Genomic DNA, 16342 nt, shown 5'->3' with positions numbered 1-16342 from the left:
AGTTTTTAGAATTTTCCTTCTTTTCTTTAGGAAGTGATTCCAGAGCTTGTCTGAGATGTCTATACATGTTTCTGTTTTGCTTAGTAGCATCATTTGATGTTGCTGTTTGTACTTACCATTAAGCATTTAACATTTTAAAAACAATCCTGAAAGCATAAGAGAAGGGTTTATTTTCTGAGCATATTATGATGATTTTGACATCTGTAGCAGAAATAATATCCAGCAGAGAGACCAAAGATGGAATTCTACTATTGTTTTTCACTCTGAGCTTATTTTCATCTTACATTTTTAATGATTCTTCAAATGAATGCACAAAAATTCATTTAAAGGGAACATCATCCTCTCCCATTCACTAACTAGCTGTCACAAACCTACTGGATATTATTAGTAAATATGCAGAAAGATGAGACAGGAATGTTTGTTTCTATGGAACAAATGGATAGACCACTACTGGCGCTACCAAAACAGCGGCTCACAGAGAAAAGAGGCGACAGGAAATGAGCTCAGCTCTAAGATGCTGTTCTAGTAACTAGTGAGAAAAAGATCAGAAAATAAAAAATTGCTGAAAAAAACAAGACAGAAGGTGAAGGATGAGATCTGATCCATCTACAATCTCACCTTCTGAGCACCAGCAAATGCATGGTAGTAACAGGAAACATAAGTCATAATGGCTCTTTCATCAGGTCTGGCAGTGTTTACTACATCTGTGTGGAGAGAAGAGGGTTAACTGCTCAGAAATTCTCACAAGGTACTTTCATCTGATTATGCTAATGGTGCCACCTCAGTGCTGTAAGGATTCCAAATAAATACACAATTATTCAGGTTGCATCCGTTTACTGATATGAGTGCAAAGCCATCTAAGCTTTAGGAATCAGCAAACACAAAGGATACAACTCTCCCTGAAATGGTAAAACATCTGAAGGCTGAGACTGTACAGAAGGGTATTGCTGCCTTCTGCTTTGTGGAAACTTCCAAGCAGATGGCATGGCTGGCAGATCTGCTGGGTTCAGCTTCACTGCCACTCAAAAGCAACTTCATCTGAATCACTGCAATTACTGCAGAGCTAAACACAGCCACTGACAGTCACAAACCAGAACTGCACTCAGTGTGTATCAGCACAGGGTCCCTGTGGCTGACAGGGTTCTGGCATATACTGGGAACCTGTACAACTCCTGCAGTCCAGAAATACATTTTGTGCTAAGAAAAGTTGGACAGTAGCAGCTCTGCAATCCCTGTGCCAGCCCATCTTTTTAGTTAATAGCATAAATCACAGGAGGGTTTGGGCTTGACTGGCTAAAAGCTTTGTCCTTACTATGGCAGGAGAGTGAAAATATAAAGTGGGTGCAATCAAGGTATGCATCCATGGGTAAAAATGGGCCTTTTCAATACTCAACAGAGAAAGGCAGGAAAAGCCTTTTTTACAGAAGTTATGACTGAGTAATGAATGATTCTAGTGTATCCTGCATGGATTCCTGTCAATGAAAGGAGTGGGAAGATACTGACTTGAAAAGACCCTGGAATGAGTGAAAATTTTTTTATGTTAACAGTGAGATTTCTAAGTTCAGGATCAATATATTTACTAATGTTACATCTACTTTATCTAGCTGTGAACAAAATTTTGCAAAGTTTCCATGAAGATATTTCAGTGGAAATAAAGATGGCAAAAAGGTGACCATGAATACTTAAAGGGTATTAGAAAGAATACAATTTCATTACCTCCTCCTCTGCCAAGAGGAGAATAGTAAGATAAGGAATAGAATGTGCAGAAAATTTGGTGAGGAAAATAAAAGGTTTCTTATATTGATTATGAAGAGAAGAGGAAAAATGTAGAAAGCTGACAAGGGGACAGCACTTCTCGGTTTATTCCTTGCACAGTATTTCAAAGCAAAATAATTAAGTGGTGTTGTTGATTCAAAAGATGAAAACAATTTGTTTTAATGTATGAAAGCGAAACTACTCTTCAATTACAGATTACAGTCTGGATTTTCCAAATCATCCTGTCTAACTTTCCAAATGAAGACTTCAAGAGGAGCAGCTGTAGTCAGTTTGAGTCAGCTCTGGATGATTCCCATCTTATCTCTGCTCTACTGAGAAGCCACCAGAGCTGAGTCTCCATTCTTGGGGAAGAATGCTTTTAACTAATGTAAGCAAATTCCAGTAGTCTGGCACCATGCTTTGCCCAGGGTACAAAAGTTTGATTATCTTGAAAAAATTCAGGAAATTCTCAAGATAATTGGAGACACATTAATTATTTGTTAAAAGTATCACTGCAAAAAGTTTACAACTACTACAAACCAAAAAAATGCTTCCCTCAACCTAGCTCTCTTTCATAGGAGGTGAGGCATGTGTTAGTGTATTTTGAAAGCTTTGAAAGTACTTCTACTATTTCTATTTTTGGCCTCTTGCTTAAACATTTAAAAAACTGAATGTGCTTTAAGTTGCTAACAGTTATATTTCCCTTTATTAAATCTGAATTATTAAAAGCAAGGATTAACTTTTGATCCTGCATTTTACCTCAACACAGTGGGGCCACGTGCTGAGGTTAGGGTCCAAAACACTATAATAAATGCAAACATTAACAAACAAGAAATAATAAAGCAAAAAGTGAGTGAAATTATCCAATGAAAGCCAGAAAGGAAGGAAAATATTTTTTGAAAATGAAGCAGGTTGCTACTTTCTGATTCATATGGAAGGAATATTGAAAATCTGTTAGAAAAAAAAATTAAAGAAATTTTACTGTGTCCTGCTTATGAGCAACACAAACTTCAGTAAGGTATAACTCTCACCTTCTGCATCCAGCATCTTTGGGATATCCAAATGCTTTTCAGCAATTTCCATGGCAAGGTTGATATTCCCTATGGGGTCATCCTGCATTAAAGAAAAAAATACAATGAGTCAAAGATAGAAGCTTTTCTTTGAAGCAAGACTAGAGTTGACTAGACTAAAACAGCTTCTGTTTTTCTAAACTGTAAACTGGAGTCACAACTGTTCTTCAAAAAAATACAGAGTCTAGGTATATAAACTTTTGGTGCATCTGCTGCTATGTTTTCAAAAGAAAACTTTAATAAGGTGTTCTCTACAGCTAGAACTCTGCTGGAAATGCATTCTGGAGGTGAACACAGATAACAGTGTACTCAGTTCTGAGCTAATTCTGAATGAAGTACAGCAGTAGTACAGACACTAAATGCCACTGGACCAGCAGGCTAAATGAGACTGTTCAACACAGAGTTAACCCTGCCTGTTTTATACTCACTATACAGCGCATCACAAGGATATGACTCCCACTGGGTTCTCTGCTGGTTAGGTGCATGCATGAGAAGAAGCAAGCACAGGCAGAATTGTTCTCCAGAAGGAGTGAAACTTGCCAGTTTGGGCTTGGAAATAAAAATCTGTAATGCCTCTATAAACAGAATTTTAGGGCTGTGGAAATTCAAGCACTTCCTCTGGTTTTGAGATTTTGGTTTTTGAAGGAAAGAGAAAGGAAGCAGTGAGCACAGTTCAGATAGAGAGCACAGATTTTGTAAAAGTCAAAAAGACAGTAAAACTGAGACCTATTGACTAGGTTTGCACTTTACTGATGAATGGCTGATGAGCACCTCCTATTTGTGTGCTTGGTACTAAGTGCATAAGTAAGTAGTGCTCCAGGGGTAAAGGATTGCTTTAAAATCATAGCAGCTTCTGAATAATTGGAGATTTCCATCACCCATCCTTTTAAACAGAACTACAAGCCACAGTAACTAAAAATCTCTGCTACAGCTAAAGAAATACCTCATCTAACTTGGCATAGTCAAGGAGATCAGGCCTGTGTCTATGGATAAGGGCGTTGAAAGCAAGGCCATCTTTCCAGCTACAAGTTCACACAAAACATATTGGTGAGAAAAGGAAAGGACAGCATGCAGGCGGTAAGAAACAAGACACCAAGACAGCTGTTAATGTAACCAAAATGAAGAGTCAATCAAACACAGCCAGGCCAGAAAAGCAAGATCTATTTTAGGATTTTTTTTTTCTGCATGTGCTTCATGTTCTCAGCCTCAATTTGAAACCTGACCTGTTCTTATTTTGGAAACCTCTAAGAGGAAAATAGTAGCATTGAAGCAGACCTGCTTATGTTCTGTTCCCTTTTCTCAGCACACATCTATGGGATGGTTAACTGTGATGTTCTTCAGCACCACGTACCACTTTTCAAAGCACAGATTCAATCAAACTCACTTCTGTTCATGCCATGCATAATAAGCACATGTGCACAGAGACAGGTAGCTCAGCCATTCCATTACTCTGTTTATCTGTAGGAAAGGTTGCATATACAATTGGAGAACAAGCTGGTATTGATGGCCAATATTTTGCCCATTGGTTCAGATCTGAAGTTATCTTAACAGCTGCCTAAATTAAAACTTTATATGTTCAGTGCTAAGAGTTCATTTAATTTTCATCACTGCACATTTAGAGACTCTGGCATAAATTGAACATATAAACATATAAAGCAGACTAAGTTTTAAAATAGTTTCAGTTCATTCATTTACCTATTCTTCATCAAGGACTTTCTAATAACAGTTGATTCCACTAGTAAACCAATTTGCAAGGAAAGGGCATGGAATGGAAAAATACAGTTGATGTTTTACCACTCTCTCATCAATGCAAAGTTGCACACAACAGATTAAAACCATGATTAAGGTTTCTGTTGCACTGGTGTTTACATGAGACTGGTGCTTGCATTCATTCCAGAGAGGAGAAAACAGTGTGTATGTATTGAGAACTAATGTGAAACAATATTGTACTTCTTTCTAGGTTATTTTTTCTTCAGTAATGATACCAAGAAATTCTGACATTGCTGCTCATTCCTCATTTCTTCCTCTCAAACCCAAGTATCTTTTAGAAAACATGCATTTTGCCATAAGTAGCAGACTGTAATAAAATAGTTTTTAATCCCCATGAGGAACTACCTAAGGAGGTTAGGTTATCAGTTTTGCTTCCATTTGTCTGGAAGTACAGGTAGAAGAATAGATCTGAGATTCACTGAATACTTTCTGAATATGTAAGACTAGTAATTTACTGTGTACTCCTAATTAGCAAGAGCGGTGTTTTTTCTAAGGAATTTTAGGATTAATTGTTGCGTCATTGTTTACTGGTCTGCAATCTCCAGTCATTTACACCAAATAAAAACAGGATGGACAATGCTATCAGTGGTAAATGGATAATTCCAATGTATTTGATTTAACATCCATATTGGGCAGTGTAAAGACTTCATCAACTGCCAGAATCTGAGGGCCAGATTATTTGCAATTAAATGTTGAAGTCATTGTAATGGGAAGGAAAGGACACAAGACAGTCGTGAGGTTCTCTCCCTTGTGTCACAGAGGTTTTTTTGGGAAAGACTTTTGAAAGTCAATCAGAATTAGTATGCACTCCTCAGCCTGTCTTTTAGAAAACATGCTAAGCAAACCAGAAGCCAGCCAAATCACTGCAGGACAGCATGCTGTACCACCCAGGCTGATGACCTTATTTAGCTTGGAGTAGTCAATAAGATCAGGTCGGTGTCTGTGGATAAGTGCACATAATCCAAGGCCATCTTTCCAGCTTTACAGCAAAAAATAAAATGGAAAAAAAATTAGTTAATAAAGTCATGGCATTTTACAGTATGATCCTTGCTCAAGGCTTAAACTGAAGCAGGAATTCTGTCAAATCCTGAACTTACATCCTGTCAACTCTCTCTGAGCTGCTCTGTTACTGTACTCCTTTATCTATAGTACATATCTTACTCTACATTCCATACGCAGTTAAGGTACACTCCATAACCTCCATGTAGACTTCATATACCTTCTAGGCAATGTACATTTTGTGCAACAGTCCCTGATTTCAAGTGCTTAATTCATGCAGTGTTCTAGAACAGCTCGAGTACACATTCATCCATGAAAGTGCATCATCTCCCATTATGCTCACAGCGTATTTGTGAAAAAGAAAAAGGAGAGCAAACCTGCAATTAATTCAATTTGCTGAAGCAACTGGCTTTTCCTCTGTTATTTTGGAGAATTTTACTGGCACAACCATGTGCTTAGAGAAGTAAGAAATCATCAATCAGCTCAGTTTATTTAAAACACTTCACACTTATGACAGCTTTGATCTGAGTTCTTACACTTCAGCATGACTTCAGACCTGCTACCTTTTGTGACAAGAACAGGAAATGAATGGAGCTACAAATAACATATTTTTGGAAAGATTATGAGAGGTTTCTTTCAGCCAGAAGCAATTATTCTGAAAGATACTTAAGTAAAGACTTCAAGCAATCAGAGGGACTGAGGGTTTGAGGTCTTGTCCTGTGCAGTAATTGTGTAACTTTAAGCAAGTTAACACTGTTCAAATCCCTACTACTGAGATGTCTGGGTAGGTCCTTCAAATAATAGAACCATCTCCAAAACAAAAAAAAGTGACAAAATCAAGCAGAATATACCTACATTGTATAATATAAAATCATCTAGAATGTAAAACCAAATCAAACCTAGCACCAATTTTTTTTTTCTTTCCAAAACGTGCAAAATAAAATTACCTGGATAGCTCACTGCAAAGTAGTACTGTAAGAGCCAATCCACCCAAAGCATAAATCAAGGTCATTCCATTCAAGATGTTTTCCCCATATCATGCATCAGACCAGTGTATGTACATAAATACACTAAGATTCTGACACTGTAACTTACAGTACACCATCAAGCCATAAAAAGTTATATTAAATATATCTTTGCATGTTCTAGGAAAGTAACACATAACAAATTTCAGATCTCTGAAAGGCAGTACAGGGACTGTACATCAGACAGATTTTCTTATCCTGGAACATATGTATGAACTGCATCTTCTCTGTCACTAAATGTGCTTTAGAATTAATTCAAAACACTAATAGAGAGCTCTTGTTTTAAATACTAGAAGGCTCTCAGGGAAGGGAAGATCACCTGGTTAAACAGTGCACATGGTAAGTCATGTACTTGAATGAGGTAGGCCACTGGCACAGATTCAGGAACTAGCCCAGTGAAATCCCCAAACCAGGCAGACTGTATAGGGCCTGGAATTCCCATTCTAGCTCTTAAAGAAAACACAAAAACACAAGGAGCTTTCACTAAATTTTCCAACTTAGGTTGTGAGCCTGATTCTGTGAACAAATGTGTTTACAGTGCTGCTGTTGTGTATGTACTGAGTGCATTTTATGCTCCTTATAGTAATGTACATTGCAAAACAATAAAGACTGATTCACCATAATCCTGAGATATCCACATGCTCAACACACTGGTCTTTCTGCCAAAAGAACTTCTCTGTGGCTCTCATTTGAAAGCAGTCATTTGCCACTAAGCTACAGTACTCAGGAATTACTACATAATACAAAGGACCTCTAAAGATGTAATATAGTAATTCAGTGTGCAGCAGGATATTTTTCTTTTAAATAGTAACTCTACAAGTCATAGTAAATAATGCTAAAGGCTAACCAAAATAATACTCTGAAGATAGAGGAGAAAAATTTGAAAAGGTCTGGTGGAGAGCAAAATTCTCTGATCAAATATATATACCTACACAACTGTGAAGAAAATTTGACATTACATTTTTGAGATTGCTTCTTTCTCTTGAAAAAATGGAAGATTACCTAAGATGGAAGTTCTGAATGTTCACATTTCTGTAAGGAGCAGTTTTCCTTTGACACCACAGCAGCAGCCCTTCTTTTGCAGAAGTCTCTGTAAAAGACACAAGGAAGTAAAAAAAGGAAAATATTTTAAAAGTGCTCAAGTAATTAATTTCTTGTCATCTTAAATGTGGTTGGCCACCTGAAGCTGAATGGCATAAACCAACATTTAATCCTAAAAGCTGTTCATATAAATGGACTACTGGAATTTCATTAAAATATAGAGGTCAGTTAAGATTAGTTGCAGCCTGTACAGAATGTTCTGGGATGTCAGAAATTGAAGGAATTCTATTGTTTGGACAGCAGACTGTACACTGGTGGAAAATACCCAATAAGAATATAATGCAAATAGACACAGAAGATTGTCTTGGTGCCTGCATGAAATATGCTCGTAGTCTCAGTTCATTGGCTTATGGGGAGGTTTAAGTGCCCAAAAAATACATTATCTGAACCCTGTGGGCGTCTGAGTGCATAAGTAAAGGTCAGAAATTATTAAATAAACCATTAGGTCCACATTTAATATCCCAATTATGAGGGCAGGACAACATGCTGAGCTTGAAACAATTCTACTTTTGCTGAAAACTGAGATTAGTTTCTAGAATTCTAGACTTTCAAAGCATAGACTTGATTTAAAGAGTATTGTAACAACATGCTTTTTGGAGCCAGCTACCAAGTGGAAGTAAAGAAAAAAATTCTTTTGCAAAGAATGTGACAAGTGGACAGGACTGAAAATGTATGTTGGAAATAGAACCAAATACAAAGGGTACAGCTCAGAAACATAGTCATGTTTCTGTCTCTGTAGCTGGGAAACATGACCAGTGCTTCTGCACTTAGAAAGCTGGTTCAAGGTCTCTGTCAGGATAAGGAGAGTAAACAATTTTCCCTCCAGAAATTCATTTTGTCACCAGGTAGAGAACTTAGAGAATCATTTTCTGTGGAAAAAAAAATATTTTTAAAACACTCCTGTCACACACAATTAATTTAAAAATGTCTTTAAACACATTTCTTAATTATTTAACATAATTGTATTACTCTTACCTTCCACTGAAATATCCTGAATAGCAAAACGAAGGATGATAGTCCAGATCATACCCAGTGTCATTTTCACATTGCCATCCACGATTTCTAAGGTGAAAAATAGATATAGTAATAGTATTTAAAAGGTTTTTCCAATTTCATCTTATTTAATCACACATTTCTATAAATAATACATTGTAACTAATAAATTAATTCTACTTTTACTATCATTTTTTATTCACACAGTATTCACCTGGTTCATTTTTCAACAAAGTCATGCTTGTGTTACTCTGTCAGTAGGACTGAAGGTTACTGAGGTTAAAGTCACTTCAGTCCTTCCATGCTGAAAGTCTTCTCTCAGGGTAGTTGTAACAGTTTCAAAGCTTTACCTTTTAGGATGATGTTTTGGACAGAACATGAAGGGAAATATTGAAGGTTTGAACAGTATCAGTATTAACAGTTTTCAAACACAACAAAACCAAAAAAACCTGGGGTCTTACCTCAATCTTTAAGAAACTACAGGACATAACAGTATTGATTTTTAATAAAATGGTACTCAGAATTTCCCCTGTACTGTTTATTTATGTTTCAGGACTTCCCTGTAGTGCCAGCCCAGACAAGAGATGAAGAGGAGCTCAAGAGACACGGCACCTGCTGACACGGAGCTGCACAGCTCCTGCCAAGCTGCTCAGAACCACGGCCACGAGGCTGCAAAGCCTCACACCTCTGAAGCATACACACATTTCAGTATCTTTAATACAAATGGGGCTTTTTTACCTCTGGGGTTTCAGTTTGTTCCAAGACTGCTTGAGACTACCTGTAACACAGGGAATGTGGGAATCTCTGCCACAAGCCAGGTAACAATCCAATGTTCCCACGGTGTAATTAAGTGATACCACTGAAATTTCTCAACACCAAAATGCACTGCCAGATCACTTCAGTGCGGTGGTCACATTAAATTCTCAAAAGTCGTGAGTCAAGAGACTCAGAAAAACATAGTGAGACTATAAGGAGGGTGCAGCACTGGGAAGGGAGGAGATGGGACTGCAGACTGACTTTCCAGTCACCTCTCACCGAAGGAGCAGTGGAGCAGGGAAGGCACCAGCTGCTCCCCTACTTGAAAGTCACCTCCAGCCTTTCTCAAAAAGTGAAGCAGCTGTGTCTGCCTGGGGGCCCACTGGTGCTCTGGGCAAGGAGCAGGAGGAACTTGCAGCAGGAGGAATTTCCTCAATTTAACATCAAATGCCAATAGAGGTGCCAGCAGAAAATGCAGTCACTCTGCTACTTAAAATTGCCTGAATCCAGGGGCAACTTCTACAGAACAAGAGCAGCTGCTGTCTCTGAGGCAAGAGATACATGTTAAATTGCAGTAGGACGTGACACAAGCTGTCATTTGAACCTATGGAATTAACAAATGTGATAGAAAATATGCAACCCATCACTACCCTATACTTATTTTGCTGGTATGATAATTGAAGTTTATATATAAATGGCTAATTTCTCACTTTCCCCTTTGGATCCTATACTATTTTTCCAGTTTTCTTACACCACTCTGCCTGCCTTATTGGCCCTGAAAGACCTCAAATCTCAAAACAAAACCCTTCCAGACAAAAAAAAAAAAAAAAGACCAAATGGCAATTAGAACATGTAGCTACTTCTTTCTTCCCTCCTCCTGAGTGAACTCAAGTCACTTCACTATTTTGATCAGCTGATATGTATATACAGCAAAGACAAATTTCTTCAAATGTAAAATAAATGTATTTAAATACTCAGGAGGCATTGCTGATTCTCAGGCAATCAATTAATAGATTTGCATAGTCATTTCATCGTTGTTTTGATTTAAATATCTGTATGTACACACATACAGAATGAAAGAGCAAGAGAGGGAATTTTCTGTGTTGTGCCTCAGGAGGATCTTCAAGTGATTTGCCAGCTTTAGTTTCTCACAAAACTGCTAGCATAAAAAAACAACAACAAAAAAGACTCCTATGTGAGACAAGGAAGAAAAACAAAGTTCCTAAAATATTGAAAAGTATCAGTGACAAAAAGGCATTGATTCATTCCTATAATTTTCCTCTACAGGTCAATAGAAGACTTCATTAATTTTTTCACACTGCCTGTTTGCTCTGGCTGGAATATAGCTCCTACCCCTCGCATACACAAAGCTACAGCTTTCTGGGGATGAGGGCAGAAAAGAACAGAAGAGAAAATTAAGCAGAAACAATAAAAACTGTCTAGGGAAAAAGTAAAGCAAAGCAACTTCTCAAAGGTTTTGGTCCTGTTTTTTTTTTTTTATTCGGCTTTGGTTTTATGTATTAATTTTTTTTTTTTATTCTAACCTTCTTGTAGCAGATTCACAGATCATTTGGTCTTTAACACTTTTCCCATTTCCTAGAAAAGCAGTACAGAAGTATTTCCAGTTAACAGGATACTTGTCTTTTGGGGATTCTCCATATCTAGGTGATTTCATTCAGGATGCAAGCACCTTCCAAATGGAGTTACTGCACTTTTTTAAAACTTAACAGAAAACTTAAGTCCTGGACTATGAATGGTTCATAAGGACTACTTTCAGAGTTTTTAATTTTAGCTTCTTCACCCTGTAGTCTCATTTTATGACCAGTGGAGAGAGACACTCTTTGACAATTTATCTCCAGAGAAGATAAATTTGGCTCCTGCTCAGCATCACAATTAAAAGTGAGATCAGCTCTCTCCACTCCACAGACATCCCAGAGAAGTCAGGCTCAGAACAATAATGGTGACTTCAAAGAATGTCCCTGGACCCTTAAAAATACTGATTTTGTTTTTGCACTGGTTTGCAGTGCAAAAACAAATGTCCCTGGACCCTTAAAAATACTGATTTTGTTTTTGCACTGGTGTCCCACAGGAATCACCGTTTTGAGGCCCCATTTTAAATGCCAGTTGTTCCCCTTGGGCCTACATGCTCTTCACCATTCAGCATGTCAGATAAGAGAACATGATCCTCGGCAGATTTAGATACAAAACTTTCATGCTTTGGAAATTAAAAGGTATTCCAAGCATCCATGTAACTCAGAGAATGCCCAAGCAGATGGGTGAGGGCAAGCCCACGAGCCCCATGCTCACCCACATGGGCAGAGAGTTAAGGGATTGTAGATTTTGATAAGGAAACAAACTTAAGGAGACTGTGTTCCCTTCCTTTCTGGCATTCACTCCAAGCTACTATAATGATTGCCTGGTCAACAATGCTGCAAAACGCAACAAAAGGAAAAAAAAAGAAGTTAAGTGTGTTTTAAAAACAGATCAGATTGCTGATCCAGTCTCCAGCAGAGCGAGAGCAACAGTTGTCAGCCCAAGTGAGAGGGCAGGGCTGTGAAGTGTGGGAGCAGGAATGCAGTTCCAGGGGGCACAGGGACTCTGTAAGCACCCACTGGTGCCAGAGGTCCCACAGTGTGAAACCAGACCCTGTCAGATGTGATACTGCATTGCTGCATCAGCACAACGCTGTGCTTTAGGTAGCACATTTAGAGAGGGGATGCAGTAAACTCAACAGGGTTTACTGCTCGTCTGTGCCAGGGCTGGCTTTGTGCTCAGCCTGTCAGAGTGGGAGGGAAGGCACGTGAATCTATCTGCTCCTGCCCACATGGATATTATCTAATGTGGGCATCAGGCCACACTTGACAGCCTCATGTCTTACCATGACAGGTTCCTCTCTGCTCCTAGGCTATCACATGGCTGGGAATTTTTCTCCCATGTTTCCATCTAAGAATTTAGGGGTTTTATAATGATAATTAATTTGTTTTTGCATTCAATGCATCCATTTTACAGACTGAGAATTCCAGAAACAGGGAATAATAGCTAAAACCATCACTTTAACTTCTTGGGTTACTAGGTATGGCCTGCTGCTACATGCAAGAATAAACACTGGATGCATGGACAGTCAACTTGCAGCAAGAGCCTGAAAAGCTGGAAGAGGTTACTGCCCCTTTTCCTGCCACCTTCCCAAAGGGGAATTATCATGGAGCACCTGAATCACAGCATTTGAACCCGTGTCAGTTGCTGCTAAGGAGAACAGCAGGGTTAGTTTAAATGTTTTCCATGTCTGATCTGAGCTATCCCAGATGCTCTGCCTTCAGAAAGGGCTCAAGTGCTGCTCCCCAGCCTGAGAACCCTGGCAGTAGTGACCAGCAATAAACAGAGCAAAATAAGGGAGATGGGAGTGCAGAGGGCTGGCTTGCTCCTTTCAGGAGCAGGTAGGAGCTGATATATCTTGATTTAAATGCTCCAGCCTTGTGCAAACAGTCATCAGCAAGAACAACCACTCTGTCCCACAAGATACTCCTTTTGCTACACTCTGGTTTTGGTTAGGAAGCCTCAGAGTCTCCTGCCTGACATGACAGAAACTACCTTGCATTTGCTCCATGCTCTCTAATCTCAGCATTCCTTCACCACCTATCAAACAGGCATCTGTATTCTTAATTTTCATTTCCACACATAAATTGTCTCTTCAGTACCCTCTGCTGTCCATTTAATGCCATGTCAGTCTCAGAAGAGCCTTACTGCAGAGGTTTATGGTAGAAGCATATTTTTCCATCCCACTTCATTTAATTGAGCAACGGGCATGGGTGCCCCAGCAGTCTGTACAAGTGATGGAGGGAGCCAGGCACCTCTGAAATGCAGTAGAGCTCTTCTGAGATCTGAAGTGCCTGTGGGAATTGCCCATTTCTCCCCACTGATAATATATTCCCCAAAAAGGTCTCTATTTTGTGCCTAAAGACAGATGGTATGAATTTGGACTCAGGTGACCCACCTACTTAAGTCTCAAATAAAAAAAAGAGTGAATTCAAACAAACTCTCTGCCCATGAAGCACATTCCTTGGGATTTTTGAGTTCTAGGTCTACAAACTGAACACATTTGATGAACAATACTTGAGGAACCAAGTGGGCTAGGTCAAACCATAGTAAAACCAATGAATGCTGACAGATCTCTCCATTATTTCTACAGCTACCCTTATCCCACATAATGAATCTCCTCTTCCATCCACATTTACAGTAAGCTCCCTGAGATCAAGGCTTGGAAACCAGAATAAGGATACATATAAGCCTGTAGGAATCTGGAAACAGGAAGAAGAGGCTCATAAATCAATCTAAAAAAGGCCTAAAAATGTCAGTAGAATATAGGAGTGATTATCATCATAATGTGGTTACAACCAAAATTTTGCTCTAAGGACATGTTAGAGTGGGGGGGAAAAGCACAGAAAGCACATCATTGAGGCTATGGAATCAAAGATAGTTGGATATCATGCTAGCCACCTCATTCTTGGTATGGCAGTGGCCATGGAAACCAGTATGCAAATATATTCATGGAGCAACAAGTTCCACACACACCTCTGTCATTTTTAAACAATTAATTGAGTCTCCTAGGGAGGCATAGTTAGGCTCATTTATAGTGAGAGTCTGTCTTCTTTAGTTCACTCTACATCTGTCAGAATCTAGCTAGCCAACTACATTAGGGTACTTAGCTACCTGAACAGCAGAACAATAAAAAAGCAATTACTTTAGTAAATAGCATCCCACTCCACTTCCTTCATATGTTCAATCTCTCCCCAGCTACCACTTTCTTGTGATCACTCCCTTAACTCTACATCTGAATTTTAGAAACACAGCTGCAGAAAATCTCGTAATAAAGTGGGAGTAGGTTCCAGCCACTCAGCAGTGATGTCAGCCTTTGTTTTGGCTGAATAATATCTCCTAAAGATGCCAGACTGTATAAAGCACACCCTAGAATCCAGCCTGGTTCCTAAAGGAGTTCCTTACTTTTAATAATCTATGGGAAAACCACAATGTTCTGTAAGAAAAACAAATCATTATCTGAACACCTACTGAAACACAGACAATTCAATTTAACCTAAGAGACAAACGAAACTTAGTGCTCATTTATACCCCTATCCCTCTGCAGCACTCCAAAAATTTCCACCACTTGTCCTTTCACAGATACAGTCCAGCAATCAACATGAAGGGACGTTTGAGGCACCCGTATGTAGAGAATATAACGTGGCCAAGGGTCTCCACCCCACTGCTCTGTAATGTGACCTAAGTAAGGTGCACTGTCAAGATCTGTCACCTACCTTCTGCACCAATTGACACAAGTTTCACTCCCTTGCTGGCGATATAATCCAGAGCTTTGTTGACATTAGCAATTTTATGGAAGCGCATCTTCCCTCGGTCTGGTTTCGGTAGCCTTTCCCCTGCAGAACAACAAATTTAATGTGATTATTCTTATACACACCTTGCTACAGACATAAAAGTGATTCAAAATCAAGAGTGGATGTTCCCTAACTCTACCTAAAAGTCAGCAATTATTTTAATAGGTGTTTTTCTGAAAAAAGGCTGAAGAGGTTTGAATCAAACCCTGAAAAGAAAATTCAAATGTTGAAGCATCTGATTTTGACCTTTCTGATAGAGCAGTAAAACCACAGTAAAATTTTTGTTTGTCCTAAACACCTGGAAGATATGTGTACTTCCTCCTACTCCACTTCTGGTTTATTGCTACTGTCTGTTACAGTAGCTGAATATTAAGAAGGCAGAATGTTCTCAGAGCTCATCATCCCTATCTGCCCGACTGTAAAGAGGGGCTGGATTCTATCCAGCAGATCAGCCATAGCATCCTTGCACATCTGACCCAGAAGAATGGCTTTTAACAACCTCATCCAGCACAGCAGAGAGCTCATTTCAGGCCTGATGTGTTTGAACAAACTTATCTTTTCAAATGATCACAAAGAACAATTTCAAAAAAGATTCCCCATTTCATGAGGAATGATCATTTGAAGAATTTCTTTCCACATTGAAATCTCCAGCAAAAATCTAAACTGTCTTGTGTATTTGTGGCTTGAGGTATTCCCTTCCCATTAAGGGGCATTCTGCTCTTACCTTGGAGACTGCCCCTCTGAATAATGCATAACAAATGGGACATAGTTAGTTTACATCAGTTAGCAAAAGTTCTTGGATGCTCCACTCTTTTGAAAAATGACACCTTTTATTTGTGACTAAATATTGATCTAGGTGTGCTTTCGGCACTCTTGAAAGTGTTGGTATGTCCAATAAAGTCATTAAAAGCAAAGCAAAATGTTTATGCTAAAAGCAGAATAAAATTAATTTGTAACCTATGTGTAAAGGCTTTTCAAGTGTTAGGGGCTAAGCCAAGGTTCTCAGTGTTTTGGTTTGTCCAACACCACTGTGATGTCAATGATACCCATCAGGATATCACTGTGATATCCTGGAACACAAGCACAAACCAGAAAATTTTGGAGACAAGCAAAAAGCAGAGCTTCTTTTCCCCTCCTTTTTGCTTTACAGCATGTTTCATCTCTCACTTTTCATTCTACTTAGAGTTTGAGTTCACTGTTTTGAATCATTAACAATTTTTGTTCCTTTAATAGTATTTAAGTTAATGTGCTATAAATCCATAGAAAACTTTATTTTAGCTAACCTGAGATAACTTCCAAGAGGAGCATCAGTTTGAGGCCATTTCTGAAGTCCTCCTCAATGTTCTCAATCTGTGTGCCTGCTTTCCTGAGGTGGGAATTGCACCAGGCTGTAAACGTCTGTAATAGCAATTAAAAAACAAAAACAACTTATCAACAAGGCATTTCCCAAACAACTGCTAAGCCATCTGAGTAAACACTGCATCTG

General features: G+C 38.8%; 1 protein-coding gene across 1 annotated transcript in view; it reads right to left on the bottom strand.

Moving 5' to 3' along the window:
* ACTN2 (actinin alpha 2) overlaps positions 1 to 16342 on the bottom strand; it is a 66989-nt gene that overhangs the window by 27312 nt on the left and 23335 nt on the right. Inside the window, exons 2-7 of the mRNA XM_039707399.1 lie at positions 16140 to 16254; positions 14779 to 14898; positions 8696 to 8782; positions 7622 to 7709; positions 5496 to 5574; positions 2787 to 2868 (exon numbers count right to left, since the gene is read on the bottom strand). Coding sequence (XP_039563333.1) covers positions 2787 to 2868; positions 5496 to 5574; positions 7622 to 7709; positions 8696 to 8782; positions 14779 to 14898; positions 16140 to 16254 — 571 coding nt within the window. The remainder of the gene's footprint in view (positions 1 to 2786; positions 2869 to 5495; positions 5575 to 7621; positions 7710 to 8695; positions 8783 to 14778; positions 14899 to 16139; positions 16255 to 16342) is intronic.

This window comes from Passer montanus, unplaced genomic scaffold, assembly GCF_014805655.1.
Source record: "Passer montanus isolate IOZ18808 unplaced genomic scaffold, ASM1480565v1 scaffold2, whole genome shotgun sequence".
Taxonomy (NCBI): domain Eukaryota; kingdom Metazoa; phylum Chordata; class Aves; order Passeriformes; family Passeridae; genus Passer; species Passer montanus.
The sequence above is the reverse complement of the archived record's forward strand: the minus strand, read 5'-3'. Positions and strand labels throughout refer to the sequence as shown.